Below are 23,904 nucleotides of genomic sequence, written 5' to 3' on the forward strand. Positions count from 1 at the left end.
TTTAGGGGAGCTAAAATATATTAAATACTCAACAAGAGTTACCATGTCCGTCGGAGGACAGGCCTCTAAGACGTCCGCAGGTCGTCAGAGAGAGAGGGAATCAAAACTCCTCGGTGGTAACTGATAGGCGTAGAGAGTGGTGGACACCTAAAATATAATAAGGTGAGTCAAAATGGTGAACCAGACTAGTTAGTTCAATGAATGGTCGCTCCCAAAGTTTAGCGGGAAATAATTTACCATCGACCACAACTCGTGGGGGTTAAGTCTTGAGGTTAATGAAAAAGCATTGCCTGGAGATCAATCCAGGTGTTGTGGATGGTCGAACTGCTGGAATCAAATCACTGCTAGTTCACCAAAGGAAAGAATCTAAACAGAGAAAAAGACAAATCGGTAGGTGTGAGAGGGGGAGGACCTGCTAATGGAAAAGTGCTGGAGAAATCACTATTAGAGGGAGGTATATTATAGGACTGGTCGTTCGTATAAGTGAGTCCCGTAGGATCTCGTGGACAGTGGAATTGATGTTAAGAGCATGGCTGGTGCTCGGAAGTAGATAAATTACAAAGGGAGAGGAAGTGTCGGGAGCCGACACGGCATGTCACATAATACATGCGGAGAAAAATATACCATAATAGGCAGAGCAGGGTGTCTCAGACAAAGTACAAACACCAAGGAGCCAGCATTAAAGTTGGAGATACCTTACCCTACGTCTCAGCGTCTACTGCATCAATGATTGGGAAGTGCTTGCCCAGGGCGCATCATTAAATAGGGAGACGCGCGGTGAACGCGTGGTCTCCGTTAACGTGCTGGCGCTAGATGCCGGTTTGGCAACCGTAATGAAGAAAAGACTATGGTCGGTAGCGTCACGGAGTAGACAGCGTATTGGAAAGTTGCAGACACGGAAGAAATGTACCGCGTGAGTTTAAACAGAACAACTAGAAGATGTTGATTACCCAACCTAGAACATTGTGATTTGTATAAACAATGTATAACAATACGGTTAAACAATTTTCAGTACAAAATCAGAGAACGACAAAACCATACATGATGATAATCCTGTTGGGAAGAAAACACGTATCCATATGCAAAATGTCCACACAATCAAAGTGTTTAGCAGCACTTAAGCACGGTAAATATGTAAGCATTATAGTGTATACTAAATGGTGGCCAGCAGCTCCTAGCACAACCAACCCAACTCATAGAACAAAGTATGTTTGTCATATGTAAACCTGTGGTTAGAGATGTAGCAGATGGGCTCCTCATATTAGTGGTAGACATAATGACTCATATCCCTCGGGAGAGGAGAGAAACAGTTATATCGAAACCAGATATAGCTCACATTAATTAAATACGGAGGACTGCTAATTGGGCGTTACTGCCATCAAGTTCATTAAGCCCATTAGCCACCGTGTCCATCATAGACATCCATTTGGATTCTCTCACATTGAGGATGGCTGTTAGATTACCGCCTCTGGGGCCCAGCTTAACCTTCTCGAGAAATAGCCATTTGAGATCATCTGGTTTATGATTTTTTGAGGTACAGTGTTCAACGAGGGGGGCTCCCGCCACGTTGCACCGGATTCTGCTATGGTGCTGCAAAATTCTAGCTTTCACCTTTTGTTGTGTCTGCCCAATGTAGAGTAAATCGCAGGGGCAACTGATGCAATAAATCACATTGGAGGAGTTACAGTTCGTAAAAGAACTGAGAGTTATCGTGTGTCCTCTATAGGTAAAGTTCTTCGTCGAGTCAGTGGAATCGCAGGCTTTACAGTGGCCACACTTAAAGTGTCCGATCACTGGTGGTAGACTCCAAAGTTCTTGGATGGTCTGTGTTGTTGCTGTTTCAAGAAACGAGTGGACTACATAGTCCTTCACATTCCTCGCTTTCTTGAAGGAGTGCATCGGCGGGTTCGGTTGGTTGATGTCATCAGCTACTAATTTCCAATGTTTGTTGATCACTTTCTTAATTTCATTACTCCGTGTTGAGAACGTAGTGACACAAATCAGTCTCTGTAATGCTGTATCTTGTTTAGCTTTGGGTGTTAGGAGGGTTTCACGGGGATTGAACCATGCCCTCTTACGAGCCTTCTTAACCAATCTCCTGGGGTATCCCCTTGATAATAGACGATTGCTCAGGTCCTCAGATTCCACAAGGTAATCTTCCTTTTTGGTACAATTTCTGCGGATCCTCAAAAACTGTCCAAAAGGTAAGTTATCCCTAAGACCACGTGGGTGGTGGCTACTGTATCTAAGTAGGGAGTTACGTTCTGTGGGTTTCCGATATAACGTTGTGTGCAATTTATTGTCCTCACAATAGATTTTGATGTCCAGGAAGGCAAGTTCTTTGGCATCCGAGTGTATCGTGAACTGGATGTTGTCATTGCGTAAATTGAGCCATTCATGGAAAACTGCCAATTCTGTGGCATCACCATTCCAAATCAGGAGAATATCGTCGATGTAGCGTCTCCATAAATTGATCTTGCCAGAAAAAGGATTGTTGCTGAAGATAAATTGACGTTCAAAGTGATCCATGAAGATTATTGCTAGATCTGGAGCAAAGGCAGCTCCCATGGCAACACCTTTAGTTTGAAAGTAGAATTCTCCTTGGAAGATGAAAATTTTTTTTTGCATAGCAATAGTCAAGAGTTGAATTATAAACTCTGTTGGAACTCTCATAGGTGCTGGTCTAGTATTAAGGACTTCGGTCATCACCTCCAGTGCCGGTATCTGGGGAATGCTGGTATACAGGGACACGATGTCGCAGGTCACCAGTAGCTGGGTATTTGGATCAAAGGGTAGTTGGTCAACCAGGTTGATCGTCTGCATCGTATCCCTAAGGTAGGCCTCAGTTTCCTCTGCCAGTGGTTTCAGGAAGAAATCGACATATTTACATAATGGTTCCAGTAGGGAGCCGCATCCCGAAACAATCGGGCGTCCAGGCGGTTGCTGGAGATCCTTATGAATTTTGGGTAAGGTGTATATAGTAGGTAAACGAGGGTATTTCTGATTGAGATACTCAAACTCAAGTTTACTAAGTATACCTTGTCCATATGCCTCGGAGGTAATTTGTAAAATTTCTTCTGCCAGTTCTTTAGTTGGATCGGATCGTAATTTGGAATAGCTCACGCCATCCTGAAGTTGCCTCAGGATCTCATCCTTATATGCCGTTGTGTCTTGAATGACGATCGCACCACCCTTATCAGCAGCCTTTATTACAATGTCTCTATTGTTCTTCAATTTTGTTAACGCTGTTCGTTCCAATTTCCTGGTGTTGGGGATGGTATGTTTGTAGTTGCCCAATAGCTTGTTTACGTCGGTTAGTACCATGTTCTCATAAGCCAAGATCTTGTTGGACATTGCACTCGTGGGTGGGACAAAAGTGGAGGGGGGCCTCAGCCCAGTGGCCGACTGTATCGTAGCAGAAGTTGAGTGTTTAAAAAAATATCTTAAACGAATCTTTCTAAAGAAGGCATGTAATTCGACCCTAGTATCAAAGCTGTTAGGATGAGACGTCGGTATGAAGGAGAGCCCCTTAGAAAGAATACGTTCTTCATCTTCAGTTAATGTGTATGATGAAATATTCACCAATGGGTTATCCTTTTCTACCATCTGTAGACCTTGCGTCTGGTTGATATCTCTCCATGGTTCTCCGTCTGAAACCGCACCTGCTTGCCTGCCGATGCCCTGCCTCTCTCCCAGTTGGTTGTGTTGTCGACCTCTCTGAGGGCCCCTTTGCCAAGGGCCCCGTCCTCTGGGGGGTCTCCATTGGCCCTCGTCTAAAAAAGAGGGAGGGTAATAGCCTTGTGGTGGATACCAATTATCACGGTAACTTTGATCAGAGCTGGTAGATGGTTGCTCGTTGTCACTTCCAGAGCTACCTGAAGATTCAGAGAAGTTGGTAAAATTCCTTCTGCCTCTGTAAGGGCCTCTGCCCCTTCCGGTGAATCTGCCTTGATTGTCCTGCTTGTAATAATCCTCTGATAGGTAAGGATAAGTGTTCTTTTTCTCATAAAAGCGAATGTCTTTCGCAAGTTTGTCCAATTTCTTGTTCTGAGTGGTGAGCTCAAAGTCTTTCAAAGATTTAGCCAAATTAGCCAAGGCCTCCTTGGCGTTAGCTAGGGTAGAATCACCGGCAATTTCCTGTTTGAGGGAGGAAATTTCTCTGGACAATGATTGTACTTGCTCCGCTGCCGTCTCAACTCCCAACACCATCCAGTGTCGTGAGGCGTTGTTAGCCACAAAGCTAAAGCCTTCTTTAAATTTTGGTATATCAACAAAAATCGCTGGTTCGTTCTTAATCTGTAGACCGACTGGTATTACATTTGCCTGTAGATATTTCGTGAGTAAGTGGCCATGAAGGCGAGTACGTATTAACTTCTTCTCAAGGCGTTCTAGACGTGCCACTTTGTCGTTCAGTGTAAAGTCAATATTGGGGGTATCTGACGATAAAAATTGATTAGCAGGGTCCTGTAACAACCGATTAATATAATCCTCTGTGTAAGAAAGAGTCTCACTCTCTGCCATCTTCTAGAGAGTGATTAATCACTGAAGGACCTCGCAGGTGTGCACCTGCTCTGAAGTAGAGAACATAAAGGGTCAACCCATATGAAGTCGCTGGGACCTGGGTAGGGAACAGTATAAAGACAGGTGGTCCCAGCATACAGTTCATTGAAAACAAAACATTCACATTAATGGGACATAATATAGACGGATGACTCAAAAAAGTTCGAATGTTATTTAATCACATCGAACATGTTACATTCTTTCAAATAGAATCAAAAGGGTTTTTAAGCAACAATTTGAAAAAGTAAAACATGTGCCCAAGGGAAGGATGGGGGGTGAGTGAAATAGTGCAGAATTTGGAAGGAAGTGAACACAGTGGTAAACGTTACTGAATTACACTCAAATTGGACGGCATATTAGAGTCAATGCCGTATTTCGAACACAGATTCAATCATAATCACAATATTGACAATTCGGAATAATGCCATATAGAAACAATCACAGTGCAAAATGTACTGTTGACGATATTGGCCAAAGATGTTGAGTCGACGTTTCGACCCCTTGAGTGTTGTAGGTATTGGATGTAACCTTACGAAGTGGGGTCTTCATCAGGACTGGGATAGACAACGAGGGAGGGTGGGCACCTGAAGAAACAAAAGTTTAAATGAGTAGGGACTCATCAATCTTTTATTTAGGGGAGCTAAAATATATTAAATACTCAACAAGAGTTACCATGTCCGTCGGAGGACAGGCCTCTAAGACGTCCGCAGGTCGTCAGAGAGAGAGGGAATCAAAACTCCTCGGTGGTAACTGATAGGCGTAGAGAGTGGTGGACACCTAAAATATAATAAGGTGAGTCAAAATGGTGAACCAGACTAGTTAGTTCAATGAATGGTCGCTCCCAAAGTTTAGCGGGAAATAATTTACCATCGACCACAACTCGTGGGGGTTAAGTCTTGAGGTTAATGAAAAAGCATTGCCTGGAGATCAATCCAGGTGTTGTGGATGGTCGAACTGCTGGAATCAAATCACTGCTAGTTCACCAAAGGAAAGAATCTAAACAGAGAAAAAGACAAATCGGTAGGTGTGAGAGGGGGAGGACCTGCTAATGGAAAAGTGCTGGAGAAATCACTATTAGAGGGAGGTATATTATAGGACTGGTCGTTCGTATAAGTGAGTCCCGTAGGATCTCGTGGACAGTGGAATTGATGTTAAGAGCATGGCTGGTGCCCGGAAGTAGATAAATTACAAAGGGAGAGGAAGTGTCGGGAGCCGACACGGCATGTCACATAATACGTGCGGAGAAAAATATACCATAATAGGCAGAGCAGGGTGTCTCAGACAAAGTACAAACACCAAGGAGCCAGCATTAAAGTTGGAGATACCTTACCCTACGTCTCAGCGTCTACTGCATCAATGATTGGGAAGTGCTTGCCCAGGGCGCATCATTAAATAGGGAGACGCGCGGTGAACGCGTGGTCTCCGTTAACGTGCTGGCGCTAGATGCCGGTTTGGCAACCGTAATGAAGAAAAGACTATGGTCGGTAGCGTCACGGAGTAGACAGCGTATTGGAAAGTTGCAGACACGGAAGAAATGTACCGCGTGAGTTTAAACAGAACAACTAGAAGATGTTGATTACCCAACCTAGAACATTGTGATTTGTATAAACAATGTATAACAATACGGTTAAACAATTTTCAGTACAAAATCAGAGAACGACAAAACCATACATGATGATAATCCTGTTGGGAAGAAAACACGTATCCATATGCAAAATGTCCACACAATCAAAGTGTTTAGCAGCACTTAAGCACGGTAAATATGTAAGCATTATAGTGTATACTAAATGGTGGCCAGCAGCTCCTAGCACAACCAACCCAACTCATAGAACAAAGTATGTTTGTCATATGTAAACCTGTGGTTAGAGATGTAGCAGATGGGCTCCTCATATTAGTGGTAGACATAATGACTCATATCCCTCGGGAGAGGAGAGAAACAGTTATATCGAAACCAGATATAGCTCACATTAATTAAATACGGAGGACCGCTAATTGGGCGTTACTGCCATCAAGTTCATTAAGCCCATTAGCCACCGTGTCCATCATAGACATCCATTTGGATTCTCTCGCATTGAGGATGGCTGTTAGATTACCGCCTCTGGGGCCCAGCTTAACCTTCTCGAGAAATAGCCATTTGAGATCATCTGGTTTATGATTTTTTGAGGTACAGTGTTCAACGAGGGGGGCTCCCGCCACGTTGCACCGGATTCTGCTATGGTGCTGCAAAATTCTAGCTTTCACCTTTTGTTGTGTCTGCCCAATGTAGAGTAAATCGCAGGGGCAACTGATGCAATAAATCACATTGGAGGAGTTACAGTTCGTAAAAGAACTGAGAGTTATCGTGTGTCCTCTATAGGTAAAGTTCTTCGTCGAGTCAGTGGAATCGCAGGCTTTACAGTGGCCACACTTAAAGTGTCCGATCACTGGTGGTAGACTCCAAATTTCTTGGATGGTCTGTGTTGTTGCTGTTTCAAGAAACGAGTGGACTACATAGTCCTTCACATTCCTCGCTTTCTTGAAGGAGTGCATCGGCGGGTTCGGTTGGTTGATGTCATCAGCTACTAATTTCCAATGTTTGTTGATCACTTTCTTAATTTCATTACTCCGTGTTGAGAACGTAGTGACACAAATCAGTCTCTGTAATGCTGTATCTTGTTTAGCTTTGGGTGTTAGGAGGGTTTCACGGGGATTGAACCATGCCCTCTTACGAGCCTTCTTAACCAATCTCCTGGGGTATCCCCTTGATAATAGACGATTGCTTAGGTCCTCAGATTCCACAAGGTAATCTTCCTTTTTGGTACAATTTCTGCGGATCCTCAAAAACTGTCCAAAAGGTAAGTTATCCCTAAGACCACGTGGGTGGTGGCTACTGTATCTAAGTAGGGAGTTACGTTCTGTGGGTTTCCGATATAACGTTGTGTGCAATTTATTGTCCTCACAATAGATTTTGATGTCCAGGAAGGCAAGTTCTTTGGCATCCGAGTGTATCGTGAACTGGATGTTGTCATTGCGTAAATTGAGCCATTCATGGAAAACTGCCAATTCTGTGGCATCACCATTCCAAATCAGGAGAATATCGTCGATGTAGCGTCTCCATAAATTGATCTTGCCAGAAAAAGGATTGTTGCTGAAGATAAATTGACGTTCAAAGTGATCCATGAAGATTATTGCTAGATCTGGAGCAAAGGCAGCTCCCATGGCAACACCTTTAGTTTGAAAGTAGAATTCTCCTTGGAAGATGAAAACATTTTTTTGCATAGCAATAGTCAAGAGTTGAATTATAAACTCTGTTGGAACTCTCATAGGTGCTGGTCTAGTATTAAGGACTTCGGTCATCACCTCCAGTGCCGGTATCTGGGGAATGCTGGTATACAGGGACACGATGTCGCAGGTCACCAGTAGCTGGGTATTTGGATCAAAGGGTAGTTGGTCGACCAGGTTGATCGTCTGCATCGTATCCCTAAGGTAGGCCTCAGTTTCCTCTGCCAGTGGTTTCAGGAAGAAATCGACATATTTACATAATGGTTCCAGTAGGGAGCCGCATCCCGAAACAATCGGGCGTCCAGGCGGTTGCTGGAGATCCTTATGAATTTTGGGTAAGGTGTATATAGTAGGTAAACGAGGGTATTTCTGATTGAGATACTCAAACTCAAGTTTACTAAGTATACCTTGTCCATATGCCTCGGAGGTAATTTGTAAAATTTCTTCTGCCAGTTCTTTAGTTGGATCGGATCGTAATTTGGAATAGCTCACGCCATCCTGAAGTTGCCTCAGGATCTCATCCTTATATGCCGTTGTGTCTTGAATGACGATCGCACCACCCTTATCAGCAGCCTTTATTACAATGTCTCTATTGTTCTTCAATTTTGTTAACGCTGTTCGTTCCAATTTCCTGGTGTTGGGGATGGTATGTTTGTAGTTGCCCAATAGCTTGTTTACGTCGGTTAGTACCATGTTCTCATAAGCCAAGATCTTGTTGGACATTGCACTCGTGGGTGGGACAAAAGTGGAGGGGGGCCTCAGCCCAGTGGCCGACTGTATCGTATCAGAAGTTGAGTGTTTAAAAAAATATCTTAAACGAATCTTTCTAAAGAAGGCATGTAATTCGACCCTAGTATCAAAGCTGTTAGGATGAGACGTCGGTATGAAGGAGAGCCCCTTAGAAAGAATACGTTCTTCATCTTCAGTTAATGTGTATGATGAAATATTCACCAATGGGTTATCCTTTTCTACCATGTGTAATAAGGCCAATCATTTCACCCTATAATGCTGAGGGGATGACAGTAGATGCAGACCAAGAGGCAGGGTCCTGCCGACAACTGCTGTCCGACAACTCACCCTGAAGGAGAAGATACTGTCAAATCTCCGAGATCACTGGAGGTGGAGAGTCAAGCGACCTGAAGACAAAGAGACAGACAATGAAGAGGCATTAATCATCTCATGTACATCCCCTGGGAAGGAAGGCCAGTGACCACAGCCAGTCTGTGAAGCGAGAGTCACGAGCACCCCGTCACATTCCTCTTAGACGCAGGTGCCTCTGTAAACATCATGAATGGAATCAAATATCAGAAATGAAGCTGTAGGAAGGTAGGATCATTCTGCATGGTTACCCACCATGTTTTGCCTGGTGCTAAGCTGTTTTTGGACTAGTCTGACTGGGATGCTACTAATCAGGACCCCAGTCTCTCTGCTTTCTCCCATAACTTAAATTGTTGTGACGGAGTCCATTCTCCCGGGTTGTCAGTGAAGCAGCCATATACCATATAGAGGGGCACAGCGTAATTACACGATGGCCATCTCGAAACTGGCTGCAACGAATCCTATCATGTTTGATATCAACCCACACCATAAACGGTGTGAAAGGTATGATTCCAAGCACTGGAAGAGCCCTCCGTTAGGCTCTCCATGTGCCTGGTACCAGTCTTCCAGACCCGGACAACACAAAATGGTTGCTCTCGAACAGAGACACGATTCTGCCCTCCTGCTGCGGAGCCAACCTCGAGCAGGGAAGGGCAGAACAATAGGTATCCTATCACAGACAGGATTTAGTGTACTGGGGCAGGGTGGGTGCACTTGCCAGCGCCACTCAGTCTGCATGAGGGGCACATTTGGTGTCTCCCTGCCTAGTTCAGTTCAAATCAGTTCTGCAAGCCGTTGGCTCCCGATCTGGTGTGAAACTGGACAAAGGACATGGAAGTAACCTACCCCACTGTCCAGACCCTCCCCTGGGAGTGTCCCCTGAATCATCCCAGCACTTTCCATAGGGTACTTAAAGGCTTACCTGGGTGTAGGTCCCTAGATCCGTCATGGGATAAGATTCAGATCAGACACCACTTCTACTGTCTGTGCACCCTGGACTTCGCTTGGGTTCGACTTCATCTCCCTTCCAGTCTGCTGCATCGTCTGTGCCTGTGCACCATACAGGAACCTTCCAAGGCCTGTGGGCATCAAAGACACCTGAATCTCCATTGAAGTGAAGGAGTCACTCCCCTGCATCCGCAGGCACCGCAACTAAGTTGACTGGTCTGCTGATCCTGAGCTCCTCGGGACTTCGAAGGCTCTGCAACACAGTTGGTTCTCCACAGCTCCCGAGACCTGCCCTGACCTCTCACCAAGTTTAAGGCCAATATACCACGTGGGGGTTGCAATAACCGGAACCCTGTGCACTGCACCCACTTGCAGTTGCAAAGGCTTGTTGGCCTCCTTCCAAGAAGATCTTGGGGCTCTAAGTAGCCCTAGCCTCGAGCATCTTTAGTGACCAAAATCTTGGGCCACACTTCATCGTGTGCATCGTGGCCTGCATCTTTTGGTGAGCTGCTTGAGGTCCTCTTGCGACTTCAGTGCCTCCGGCCTGTGGGTCCATTTGAGGGTCACCTTTGCTTCTCTTGGGCTCCACTGATTGCTTGAGGCCTGCCCTGACTATCCTGCTTGTGGTGAGTCCCCTGGACCTTGCTGGTCCCGACGTTGCTACTTCTTCAGCTCCTGAATTGGTTACATTTGCCAAGGTTTGTTGGTACTCCCACCAGACACCGACCCCTCAGCACTGGACATTCTTCATGGGACAGCTTGTGCACGGCTCCTGGTCCTCCTCAGCATTGCCTGGTCCTCACAGCTGCAGAGTCAAGGTCATCATCATCTCCCCTGCAACATCCGACATCGGAGAGCATTTGTCTTCCAAGTCTCCTGGTCACTCCTGAGTGACATAGACTCTGTCCCCTCTGCTTGCAGATACCGCTCATCTAGAATATTTCTCCCTCTTCAGCAGCGGCACTTTCCTGAAGTCCTCCATTGGGTTCGACGGCGGTTTCCGAAACCACTTCACACGTATGCACTCGGCTTCCCTGGTGTAGGTAACATGGGTACTAGGGTTTCCACGAGTGGGGGGGGGCTCTTAAACCTTCTGTCTTCTATGGGGTTTCTTCAGGGTCCACTGGGAAGGGTCCTTAATCTTTAAAAATCCAACTGTGACTTACACGTAGACTTGTACAGAGCATGCGGTTGTGTTCCCACACTGCACACGCTCTCCATAGGGTTCCTAGTCACTCACCTTGGGGGGTTCCTTGGGTCCCCAGCACTTCTACGTCCTCTCGACATTGTCTTGACCCGAGTCATGGTTCTTATACCACTTTCTTAGTATATGGTTGGGTCCGCCCTGGGGTCCACTGTGTATTACATGTTATTTGCTGTGTATTACATGTTATTTACTGTAATTTTCTTTGCAAAGTATTGTGTGCATTGTTCGTACCTCCAGGTAGAAGATATTTGTATGTGTTAGAGAGTATTATATAATAAATACATATTTTTTAAATACCTTGTGTGGTTCTTTTTCACTTAATCTATACTATAAGATTGTATTCTGGTAAAGCAAACTGCTTTACACTCCTTCTGAATTAAGCCCAAAGGCTGCTTTCCACAGCTATCACTTAAAGAGCTTTCTACGGTTGTCTAAGACCTCTTAAATCACAATAAGGGTTGTCTGGACTGGTGCAGGGTGCCCACTTACATAAGTGTTATAGCAAACAAATGATGAACGGAATGCTGACAATGCAAACATTCTCCCCCAGTCAAAAGATCTGGGTTAAATCCATCGTTCTTTTGCCCAATACGCCACCCCAGTTTGGACCCAGCCATATGCAAATCAGTCTTGACCCTGTGCCCCATGGGAACAGTCCAGACCGAACTGCCAGGCCAGGTCCTCCCTGGACCGGAAACAAGCATCCTGGGACCAGTTTGAGGGTATGTCACCCTTCTTCAGCCAGGCTAGCTTGAATCCAGTGGTACAGTGAGCAATTGATCCACGTCTGGGCATACCCATCCCACTTAGGGCAAAAAGTGTTACAGCAAACAAATCATGGACGGTATGCTGACAATGCAAACATTCTCCCCCAGTCAAAAGTTCTGGGTTAAATCCAAAGTTCTTTTGCCCACTACGCCACCCCAGTTTGGACCCAGCCATATGCAAATCAGTCTTGACCCTGTGCCCCATGGGAACAGTGAACAGTCCAGACCGAACTGCCAGGCCAGGTGGGGTGGCGTAGCGGGCAAAAGAACAATGGATTTAACCCAGATCTTTTGACTGGGGGAGAATGTTTGCATTGTCAGCATTCCGTCCATCATTTGTTTGCTGTAACTCTTTTCGGCCTAAGTGGGATGGGTATGCCCAGACGTGGGTCCCTTGCTCACTGTGCCACTGGATTCAAGCTAGCCTGGCCGAAGAAGGGTGACATACCCTGAAACCGGTCTCAGGATGCTTGTTTCCGGTCCAGGGAGGACCTGGCCTGGCAGTTCGGTCTGGACTGTTCCCATGGGGCACAGGGTCAAGACTGATTTGCATATGGCTGGGTCCAAACTGGGGTGGCGTAGTGGGCAAAAGAACGATGGATTTAACCCAGATCTTTTGACGGGGTAGAATGTTTGCATTGTCAGCATTCCGCCCATCATTTGTTTGCTGTAACACTTACATAAGTGGACATCATTTACCAGGCCAGCTTCTCACAGAATCTGTGGCCCTCTTCAAGGCCATAAAAGAACAAGATCTACGCTTATGGAGGTCAGCGTCCGCTTCCCCTGGCAGGAGTGATAGACACAAGTGCATGCCATTTCGAGAAGGAGACACTGGAAAGATTCCATGTCACCACAGAATGGGTGGGGACACTCCTGGGGTTCCACGAAGTTGAAGACATGGGCCTTGTGCTCGTTACCCAGGAAGTACACAAGATACAGGAGGACGACCTATGGGACCACTTCCCACAACTGTTCAAAGGTCTTGTGTATCTAAAAGAGGCTCCCCATGCAACAGCATATCGACAAGACCATTAAACCAACCGCACTCTAACACAGGTGATCACTGAAATAATATCAATACATACAATATTGAAACACAAACATATTGGAAATTAAATAGCTATAGCAAAAATATCCACTTTCTATATTTAACTAGTAAAACCACAAATATCGAGAACCCTAATATCGCTGTTAAAAATATCGATTTTAACCTATATCGAAAACAGCAATTTCAGAAACAAAACTATTGTTGCATTTATATAAACATATATGTCAAAAATATCGATTCACAAAACATCGACTACAATATTATCGCCAAAATAATTAATCATCGATAAATATTTGTAAAAATCTCTTCATACATAAAACAATTATTGAACATAAACCTAAAATACTTTATACATGTTCAAATTAAATATAACTATATTACATCAACAAAATCATTACTATTCACCCCAAAAATTTATATACCTAAAATTATAACAATACAATCCCAAAAAATATTACCATTAACTACAAACATTTAAACAACAACCTAACGGCTCCACCAGGGAACCACCGTTACCTGGCAGTGGGCCAGAGGTCAGGGGCTATGTAATATGCAGGTGGTGCAGCTGCGGCACCGCCATGTATATTACAAATTTTAGGACAGCTAGCAGTTTCATGGAGCTCTTTCCTCTATGAAAAGGCTGGCGGTGCAGAAAGAAAAGGGGCCCGACAGGGCACCGTGTGCCCCTTCAGCCTGGGGATGCATGCAGGGGGGCATAACATGTGACCCCCCATATGCATGCACCCAGGTTCTTGCATTGCATGTACTGAAAAGTCCATGCCGTGCAGGAACCTCGTTGGCACTGTCACGCCACTGCTCTGCCAGAAGTCATAATGTGGCCCTAAAGGGGTGACATTAACTATCCCCACTCCAATCTAACAATGTTAGGGGAAAGTGTTGAACACTAAATTGGTGACATTTACAATTCCCACTCCAGTTTAACCATATTGGGGGAAGGTGTTTGAAACTAAAAGAGTTACATTTACTATTCCCACTCTAATCTAAGGCTATTTGAAGAAAATGTTAGACGCCAAAGAGCTGAAATTTACTATATATACTTCAATCTAAAACAGTTTAAAGTATGCTTATACTAATTAAACATTCTATATATACAATCAATAGTCCATACACAAACACAGTTTCTTAACTAGAAAATACAATATAATTGAATCTAAAATGCACTATCCAAAACTACAGACCTATATATACATGTTCAAATGTCAGGAATTCAATTAATCTAATTAGCAGAAAAAGACAGAAGACTAATCAGTCAGCTCCGTAGATTTTGGGACATTTTCTTTGAAAATTTGACAGGAGTTAGTGTTCCGTTTTGGGCACATGTGCGGAACACGCATTTGAAGTAATTTAATCTTTGATGAAGTTTTCATCGCGTGGGCAGACACGCATTTGCTGAAATTGAAGTTTGAGCATTTGGCAGCTTAAAATTGAAAAAAATGCGAAGAACATTTACGAACTAGTTAAGGCACTTGAATATTCCTCTGGTTCTTTGAAAAGGCAGCGCGGTAGCGCATCAGAGAAGGTATTTATTTCTATTGTTCAAAAATGAAAAGACTTTAAGCTAGTACTAAAGCGCTTAGATTCAGGAGCAGAGTTTAGAGTAGCAATACTCATTTAATAGAATTGAGACCCTACAAAGACTTAGCCAAAGAGATACAAGGATAAATTCATCACTGAAGAAAAGACTTTAAAAGAATGAGAAATTCAGCTGATTAAAAGTTATTATTTAAAGAGACAGCAACAAGAAATTTAACAACAGTACTGTTGCAACCGGGGTGAGAGATTCAGTAAAGATCTTTACAAGTACAAATTTTAAGATAAGAAGAAGGACAATAAATCAACTAATACTGATTCAATAAAAATACAGACTACGAAAGCAGTCAGAGCTCATCTTAAAGTACCAAATTCTGACTTAAATAAGAGAGAGGCTCAATCCTTATAAATATTGGGTAAAGGTAGAAATAGATAAGATTTACAAATAGGAAATGTAAAAGGTTTAGTAGAGGGATAAGGATATTGTATTCTTCTTTTGTATTCACAGGTACATTCCTTCATATACCCAGGTCAAGATACTTAGAGGAGGTTAAGGAAAGCAGAACATCATCCTCTATAAGGCAGTCTCTCTTGTCATTTTCTCCACCTCCCCTTTCCCCCAAACTGTTGTTCAGTGCTGACAAGTTTTTCATTTGCAAGCGCAGACAGTGGATAGGGGGACTTGGGAGTTAGCTTCAGCTCCTGTGGATCTAATTCAGGTACACTGACATCAAACATCAAAATATTAAAAGATTATTGCAAATAATAATTAATACAAATATATTTTTAATGACTACCATTCCTAAACTTCACATCATAAAAAATAAATAAAATCATAGTCCAAAATTAACAATCATATTTAAACCAATTTTTTATTTAAGCACATTTATAGTTTTGAAATATTATTAAAACGTGTTTCAGAAAAATGTATTCTTAAAACATGCTATAATTGTTTTCCTAATAATTTGAATGTAAAAGAAAATTTAAAACAAAAATTCTTTTTTTCATAACGTACAATTTGTTTTATATTAAAAAATATTTTAGTTTAAATTTAATGCCATTAGCATATATTGTATTTAATAACAAATTAACATGTATAAAAAATTTAAATAACAAAATACATATCAAATAATTGTATAATTAAAAATGTATTTACCAGAAATGGCTTTACTACCATATATTTAAAATATTTTCTTTTGTAAATTATTTTAATAAAATTATCTTTTTTTACAATTAAAATTGTTTTTTACACTCAACATTAATATATAGTTTAATTAATATTAAATGTAATTTATTAAAAACAGAATTACAAAAAAAATTGATTATAAATATTAATGTGCATATCATTAAAATTGCTACCATAAATTTTACTTTAAAAGGTAAATTCTTTTTTTTAAATCTCCCCACCCTTATCCCCTAAAAACCCAATATCCCGCTACTATAGAAAAGTATAAAACCATTATTTATATACATTAATAGAACAAAAAAACAAATCTCAACAATTTCATAAATAATAAATAATCGTACTACAAAACCAAATAAAAAAAATTAACAAACATATACAAACACACTACAGTTAATAACATACAAATTACCACTTACGAACGATATTACATATGATATTTTCTACACTGATATTTTTTACAATGATATAAAAACCAACACTTAAAGCAATATTTTTACCTTCAATATTTCAGTTGACAACATTTCCGAAATTCTGATATTCATGAAACAATATTTTTAAATCACAATATTTTTTGTCTGATATTTTGTCGAGATACCAACACAGGAGAGTGCTGTTTCACCTACTGACACTGGTGGAACATGAGCTTCAGATGGTGGAGAAGATGGATGTCATAGAATGAGTATCAGGGCCGATGTCCTCAGTGTCCCCTACGGTAATCAAGGAGCAGACCAAACAACCAAGGACCATAACACTGTGCTTCAACATGCTCCTGCTCAACCAAGCCATTAGGCGTGAAAGATACATCGCTCCCACCATGGACGACGTAATTGTGGACCTGAATGGGGCGTAGTGGTTTTCTAGACTAGACTTAAATGCTGGGTACCACCAGATCAAGCTTAATGCTGAAATTCGCTACATTACTAAATTTTCTTTTTTTTGTTCAGAATCTCTATATTGAAATTTACAAGTCAGTAGAACAAAGTGCGACAGATTCGCCAAATACATCATAATATGGCAGGAGATCAAGTGTCACATGGCAAGTAGACTGAGCGCATAGGCTATGCAATTGAAATACACAAGATCAGTGGAAAATTGGCATAATTCAAGATCATCCGCAATACAGCGTGTCCCAGTACAAAAGAAAGAAAACAAAAAACACTGAAACAACGGGATACATCAACTGCAGGTCAAGACGATCAATGTGCAAGTCAAATCAAGAATCAGTGTCGTGATGGAGTGTAAAGAGTGTGTCCTTCACATCTAGATAGTGATCTACTAGGCATAGAGGCAAAACCCCAGTGGGAGGGTCAATTAAAGAGCTGTAATGCCCTTAGTTTCGTCTGCTTGAAACAGGTGAATTACAGGCGTGTGAGGAATTGAATCAGCGAACGCCAGACAGATTGGAATTTAGTCTCAGTCCGAGTTAAGTTATGGGAGAGTTGCTCCATTGCCATCACATGCCATAGGTGAGCGAACAACTGGGCAATGGAGAGGGGGTGATCTTTTTCCAAGCTAATGTCACGAGCTGCCATGCTACATGTAGCTAAGACGTTTCAAGTCAGCGTGGGTCAAAGCTTCCAGGGCAATAGGTTGGACACCAAGGATAACTGTGAGGTAGGAGGCAGGGAGCAGGAACCCCACAGTGACTTTAATGTGACCCAGGATCGCCTTCCAATAGGTAGTGATGAGGCTGCAGGACCACCATGCATGGCAGAAATCCCCCACTGCCAGGTCACATCGCCAGCAAAGGGAGGAAGTAGAGGGGTAAGTGGTGGAGAGGGGGACCGCTGTATAATAACATTGAAACATAAGCTAATACGCTGAGGGATATGCTCTGGTATGTTTTGATGTTTTGGGTATATTCCGCCATGGGGTCTCTCATTGTATGAGTGAAATGCTCTCAGTAATAGTAGCCTGCCGAGTAGACTGGTATGTGTGGGTGCAAGGGAATGTGGAGTGTTGTGCATGTGGCATATGTTGGAGATGAGTCCCCTAGACCTGCCATACACTGTCACCAACTTCTCAAAGGGGGTTTAGGGCTGGACAACAACAGGATAAATGGAAGGGTGCAGCGCCCATGTGTCGCAGCTGGCAATTTTGCAGTCTCACTGTCTCCGGGAGGTGGTAGTCAGCCCTGCACTGGTCAAATGACTTTGTGGAGGCCCCAATAAAAAGGTCACACAGTGTCCTACAGTTACCATCCCTCCAGCTGTGGAAGGATTGGGGCGACAGCGCAGGTGTGAAATGAGGTGAGGGGAAGGTTGTAAGTCCCCACATACGTGCCAGTCTGTCCGATATGTCGAGTACTGTCTTAGTGGGGATAGCAATATAAGCAATGCGCAGCTTGGGTAATCAGGCTTGATACCACGGAGATCGACAGGCTACTGCCCTGCCCACGTGGAACCAGTGCTTTTCACTATCGTGTACCACCCATTCAGAGATGTATCTCAAGTGGGTGGCCCAGTAATACTCGAGGAGATTAGGGCAGGCCAGCTCACCCCTGTCCAGAGGCTGCATCATTAGGACGTTGGAGATCCTTGGGCGCTTTCCATTCCAGATGAAAGAACGAATTTCCTGTTGCAAGTGCATGATATATTCTTGTGGGATCGGAGTAGACAGAGTCTGGAATGGGTATTGAGCCTGTGGAATTGCATGCATTTTCATGACATTAACCTGGTGTGAAGAAGTACAGGAGGCAGGGTAGCGTTGAAGGTTGAGTTGTTTATTGTAGACTTCAGGTACAGCAACGTCCTATCCACAGGGTGCACTGCAGTAACTGACTTCTGAACACACAGCTCAGAGTTTCAAGAATCAACATTCTAGATTACATAAATGTTCTACATGGAACTAGCTGCCTGACACACGGCAGCATGTCAGGCAATTACCACACACCTTCCCCCCAAACCTAAAGCAAGAACATAACAACACATAGAAATAACAAGGCATGGGCAAGCTCACATGTAACCTAAAGCTTGCGAGTCACAAGAATATGGGAGAACAATCAGTTTAAAACAAAGTCACGTAAAGCCTCAGGAGCTTCACACATGCGAGGGCTCCTGCATAAAGGAGAGGAAATCTTGGAGGGAACAGGTAGGTTATTTTGTTCAGAGGGAGTAATGGGACGCATGCTGGTAATCATACCTAAATTGCATATGCGCCCATCATCGATTTCACAGCATTACGAAATAGTTTGGTTACCTTAAAAGGTGGAGAGAATTTTGCACCAGCAGATTTCTGAGGATGACGTACTTTCACACGGTCACCCACGCATACCTTCGTGTGAGAGACAGCATGTCTCATGTCAAAGTTTGCTGACTTGAGATCCTGGAGTGCCAACAATTGAGCTCCCTTGCGATCTTCAATGCCACCACTTTTCCCTCTCATCCAAGACTGAAACATATAAGTGTAGGCAATGCGGCCCCTAAACAATTCAAAAGGGATTTTCCCAGTGGTAGAGTGGGGGGTCAAGCGATAGATCATCACTCTTTCTATTATTCCAGACCTCCAGTCCCTGCCTTGTTCTTTAGCCAGTTGAATTGACTCTTTTAGTACACGGTTGAACCTTTCTACCATACCATTGCACTCGGGATGGTAGAGGGAACAACACTTGTGTTTGATCCCCTTTTCGGTTAAGAACTCTTTCATTTCTCTTGACACGAGCTGAGCGCTGTTGTCAGTCAAAAGGGATTCTGGGAGCCCTTTCCTGCAAAAATATGTCCTCCAAGAACTTGGTAATGCCCCTAGTTTCTATGCTCGGTGTAACTTTGACTTGAGGCCATCTTGAGTACATGTCCACTAACACAAGGACGTAAGATTGGCCCGCTTTACCAGTGACAGGCCCCAAAAGATCCAAGGCTACGTGTTGCCAACATCGTGTGGGCGCTTCTCGTATGACCATTGGTTGTACTCTAGTCTTGTAAGCCTTATCACAAGCATTGCACTCCATACAGTCTCTTATTACTCGCTCCACTAGGATATCAATGCCTGGCCACCAGAAGTGCAAACGAACCCTTTCCTTGGTTTTGGAGATACCTTGGTGCCCTTGGTGGGCCAAGTGAATAATTTTCATTCTAACAGTTGATGGAGGAATAAGCCTGGTGCAACTCCAAAGCAAGCCACCACTCATGGAGAGTTCGTCTCAAACGTTCCAGAACTTCCGAACACTTTCACTCAAGGGTCCTGATGCCTGTCCAGCCTTCGGACACCAACCTTCATACTTTATTCATAACCAAGTCACTCTTCATGGCGCCTTTCCATTCTGCCTCGGAAATTACTCCTTCCACAATCTCGCACACCTTGTAGTCATCATCTTTCCTCGCATCCTCGGGGTCAATCGGGACACTCCCACACTGTTTGGAGACAAGGTGAGAGAGACAGTCAGCGACTTTGTTCTCTGCGCCGGGTATATATTTCAAAACTAAGTCATAATCTTGTAGAGCAATCACCCACTGACATATCCTGGAGGAGACAGTGTCTAAACTCCTTTTGCAGAACACGTCCTTTAACGGTTTGTGATTTGACTGGACAACGAACAAGCTACCCCAGAGAATTTTTTTGAATTTCTTGATGGCCCTGAAAATACACAGTGCTTCCTTCTCAATCACGGAGTATTGTAGCTCTGGACCAACAAGTGCTCGGGAAAGAAACATGATGGTTACTTCTTTGCCGACTTTCACTGGTTTAAGGACGGTGCCCAAACCCCTTGAACTGGCATCGGTGATCAGAATCGAACTCGAAGAAGTGTCAAAGCTCTGAAGAAAGGGAGCAGAACCTAGTGCCTTGACACCCTCAAACTCCAACTGGCACCGAGGAGACCAAGGAAACTTCACTCCCTTTTTTAGGAGGGATCCTAACGTGAAGGTGCGACATGCGAACTGGGGAACAAATTTATTATAGTACTCCCCCATCCCTAAAAAGATGACTAGGTCGTCCCTGGATCGTGGAATGGGGAGCTCCTCAATGGTTTTCACAAGGCGATTCCTAGGTCTAACAACTCCCTCAGTCAAACTGTGGCCCAGGTAATCGTCTGAGAGGTTAAACTTGCACTTGTTCTCACACAAGATCAAACCTCTTGCGCTAAATCTCTCGAGTACGGTCCTAAGTCTCTCATCATGTTCCTGTTGAGAAGTGCCATGAACCAGGACGCCATCCTGATATATCTTAACCCCCTCCACGCCACACAACACGTCTTCCATGACTCTTTGAAATATGGAGGCTGCAAAGTTCAAGCCAAAAGGAATAAAAGTGAATTTATAAGTTCCAAAAGGGGTTATGAAGGCCGTCTGGTCCATGGACTCATCATCAATTTAGACCAGATGATAGACCGCCTTGAGATCCAGAGTGGAGAAAACTCGGGCATCCTTTAATTGAGCTAGCATCTCTGAGATGTTGGGAAGAGGGCACTTGTCAGATACAACTGCCCAGTTGAGGGCACAAAGGTCCACACACAATCTCACTTCTCCAGAGGCCTTGCGTGCAAGAACGACTGGAGCCAACCACTCACTCGCTTCTGTCTCAATGATGATCCCTTCTTTCCTTAACTTCTCGAGTTCAGAGTGCATAGACTCCCTCATGGTCAACGGTACACAGCGCACCTTATAAGTCACGGGAACAGCACCAGGTTTAAGTGTGATCTTGTGTGTGCAACCCGAGAGGCATCCTAATCTCTCACTGAAAACGCTTTTGAACTCAGTGCATAAAGTACAGCTTTGACCAACCTCACCTGAAACAACATTCAAAGGGACAGGATGCGGAGAGATGTCTCTGAGGATGATGCAGAGATCGTCACCAGGAACCAACGACACACCCAAGTCAGCCTGGGGAAACCAGCTAATTATACTGTCACCTCTACAGGAGATATACATTTTCCCAGCAGTCGGTCTCCCTTTGTATTAAATGTTGCCCATAAAATAACCAAACAACTTTATGGGTTGACCACCATAAGCTAGTGGCCTAATATCAGGTTTGTAAACTCTCACCTTCAGATTCAATTTCTTGTCAAAGAACTCTTTGGGGATGAGGGAAATTTTCGCCCCCGAGTCGAAAAGCATTTTGATGTTATAATCATTCACTTGTACCTCATCAACGGGACCCTTGCACTTGTTCTGTCCATTTTGTACTAAAACTTCCCCACAGTGCAACTCATCAGAATCAGTCTCATCCTCTAGAGAAACTTCTTTGACACGTCTGCCCTTCTTGTTTTTTTGGGCTCTACAAGCTTTAGCTAGGTGACCAACTTTCCCACAATTGAGACACCTAGATGTGAGAGCAGGACATGACTTGTCATTAGCAAGATGACCAACCATGTCACATCGGTAGCACTTCCTTCACCTTGTAGTTTCCCTTGGGTTTGAGAGTTGGAGAGGAACGAACGGGTTTATGCTGTTTCAAAGCAGGTTCACACTGTTTCAAAGCGGGTTCACGCTGTTTCAAAGTAGGTCTTAGTGAGTTCTTTGTCACAGCGTGCACCTTTTCCTCTATGACACCATTTTCCTTCTTGATGACTTCGACACAGGTAAGAGAGTGTTCAATCCTCTTAGCCATGGAAATCATCTCATCTAATTTAGGGTCATCCTTCTGCCACAGTTCATCTTTAATCTGTTCAACATTGCATCCTAACATGAACTGATCGTGTATGCGCTCGTCAAGGGACCTATCAAACTTTCAAGTGGCACCTAACTTACGGAGAACGGTAATGCATGCCTCAACAGATTCATCTGGCTTTTGTATTCGCCTTCCAAAATGGTAACGCTCCAGAATATTGCTGACTTTTGGGAGGCAGTGTTTATCAAGGTTCTTTAGGCAAATCTCAAAATCATTGAGACTATCAGACACACTCTCGCCCAATTCAGGAAGATGCTCGAACACTTCTTGTCCTTCAGGACCCAGACAATGTAAAAGTAGTGCTGATTTTCTCTCTGCGCTTAGCAATACCCCACAAACTCTGGCGTAGTTAAGGAAAACTTTTTTTCCATTTAGACCATCATATGACAGGGTCACCAGGGTTGGAGAGAAAAAACGGGGGAGGAGTAACATTTTGCATTTTAGACAGGTGTGTAGACAAGTAAAAATTGTTAAAATTGGTATAATTGTAATAGAGATAGGTAAGTACTTTTCAATACGAGGGTGTACTTGTCACCGTAGTGAAGGAAATGGTGTGCTTGACACCAAAGAAGTAATTAAATAACCAGCTGTGCTTGTCACCAAAGAAGTAATGATGAGCTGTAAATTGACAAGCGGGTGTGCTTGTCACCGTAAAAGTTGTGTTTGACACTGTAGAAGGTTTGCTTGTCACCGTAGAATGTTATGCAGGAGGTTGATGAGCCAGTCACTTCAGAGGAGAAATTAGGGTTTCACATATAGAGTAAGAGTATAACGTGACTTTTTTGAAGAAGGCATGCAGGAAAGCTTCAACGAGTAAGAACTTTTGTGTTCTTGTGTCTTAATTCCAAGACGATATTAGGAATTGTGCTGTACAGTACAGTAGTGTGCCATTGACATTAAAGGTAGCTGGTCTCTTGAGTGCAAGCGGTATTAAGAGGCCAGGCAGGCCTGGCAGGCAGCGCTTGAATGTTTCCCAAGCGCGTTGTCAGAGAAGCAGAGGGGTTTCTGAGGGCAGCATTGGTGGCTAAGAACTGGTTACTTAGCAACGACAAGGAGTTTAGCGTCAAGACATGGCATGTCAAGTACTTTGTGCGGCACAATGGGGTGACGTCGATGAAGCAAAGGAGGCGCGCAGGAGAACGAAGACAGCAGACAGCGCTCAGCGTACTCTGTACGGCACAAAGGGGTGACGTCGATGAAGCAATGGAGGCGTTAAGGAGAACAAAAGGAGCTTGCGGCGCGTGCAGGTAACGATGCAGGTTTGAATAATGCAGGTCTACAGTCAGGTAGAAATAACAATAACTTTGGAAAACGAGCTATGATAAAGATGTTTGAAGACGCACTAGTTGAAGTGTGGCTGAAAGTCTGGTGCTGTGAAGAAGCGATTGAAGCATTTTGATGCGCAAGCAATGTCAAACAAGTAAAGTGAAAGGTTGTCTCGGCAGAAAGTGAGTATGGGGGCCAATCGCTAATAAGTAATGGAGCAGCACGGCAGATTAACAGTTAGCAGGCTTATTCTCATTCTTTAGATTTCAAATAAAGACTTAGGGGCCGATTTCGATGGCCGGTTGGACAGCTGTCCGTAGCCTTACCCTGCGACCGACACGTACCCGGAGCCGGTCCGTCCTGTATAGGAAGTACGATGCGCATAACTGCCAAAAACACGACCGAC

At 43.7% G+C, this 23,904-nt stretch overlaps 1 protein-coding gene across 10 annotated transcripts in view; it reads right to left on the minus strand.

Moving 5' to 3' along the window:
* The window catches only part of LOC146776455 (uncharacterized), a 228,479-nt gene that overhangs the window by 199,839 nt on the left and 4,736 nt on the right, over positions 1–23,904 (minus strand). The window contains exons 3-6 of one of the 10 annotated variants that reach the window (XM_085637638.1): positions 5,428–5,556; positions 5,233–5,337; positions 238–5,144; positions 43–147 (exon numbers count right to left, since the gene is read on the minus strand). The exons of 7 other annotated variants lie outside the window; for them this stretch is intronic. In XM_085637638.1, the coding sequence (XP_085493764.1) occupies positions 1,342–4,521 (3,180 nt within the window). In that variant the 5' untranslated portion in view covers positions 4,522–5,144; positions 5,233–5,337; positions 5,428–5,556 and the 3' untranslated portion in view covers positions 43–147; positions 238–1,341. Of the gene's footprint in view, positions 1–42; positions 148–237; positions 5,145–5,232; positions 5,338–5,427; positions 5,557–18,330; positions 19,979–23,904 lie in introns of those variants that run through there. 2 more of the 10 variants (XM_085637639.1, XR_014971989.1) reach the window with 2 other exon arrangements.

The sequence above is a fragment of the Triturus cristatus genome, chromosome 12, assembly GCF_964204655.1.
Source record: "Triturus cristatus chromosome 12, aTriCri1.1, whole genome shotgun sequence".
Classification (NCBI taxonomy): Eukaryota; Metazoa; Chordata; class Amphibia; order Caudata; family Salamandridae; genus Triturus; species Triturus cristatus.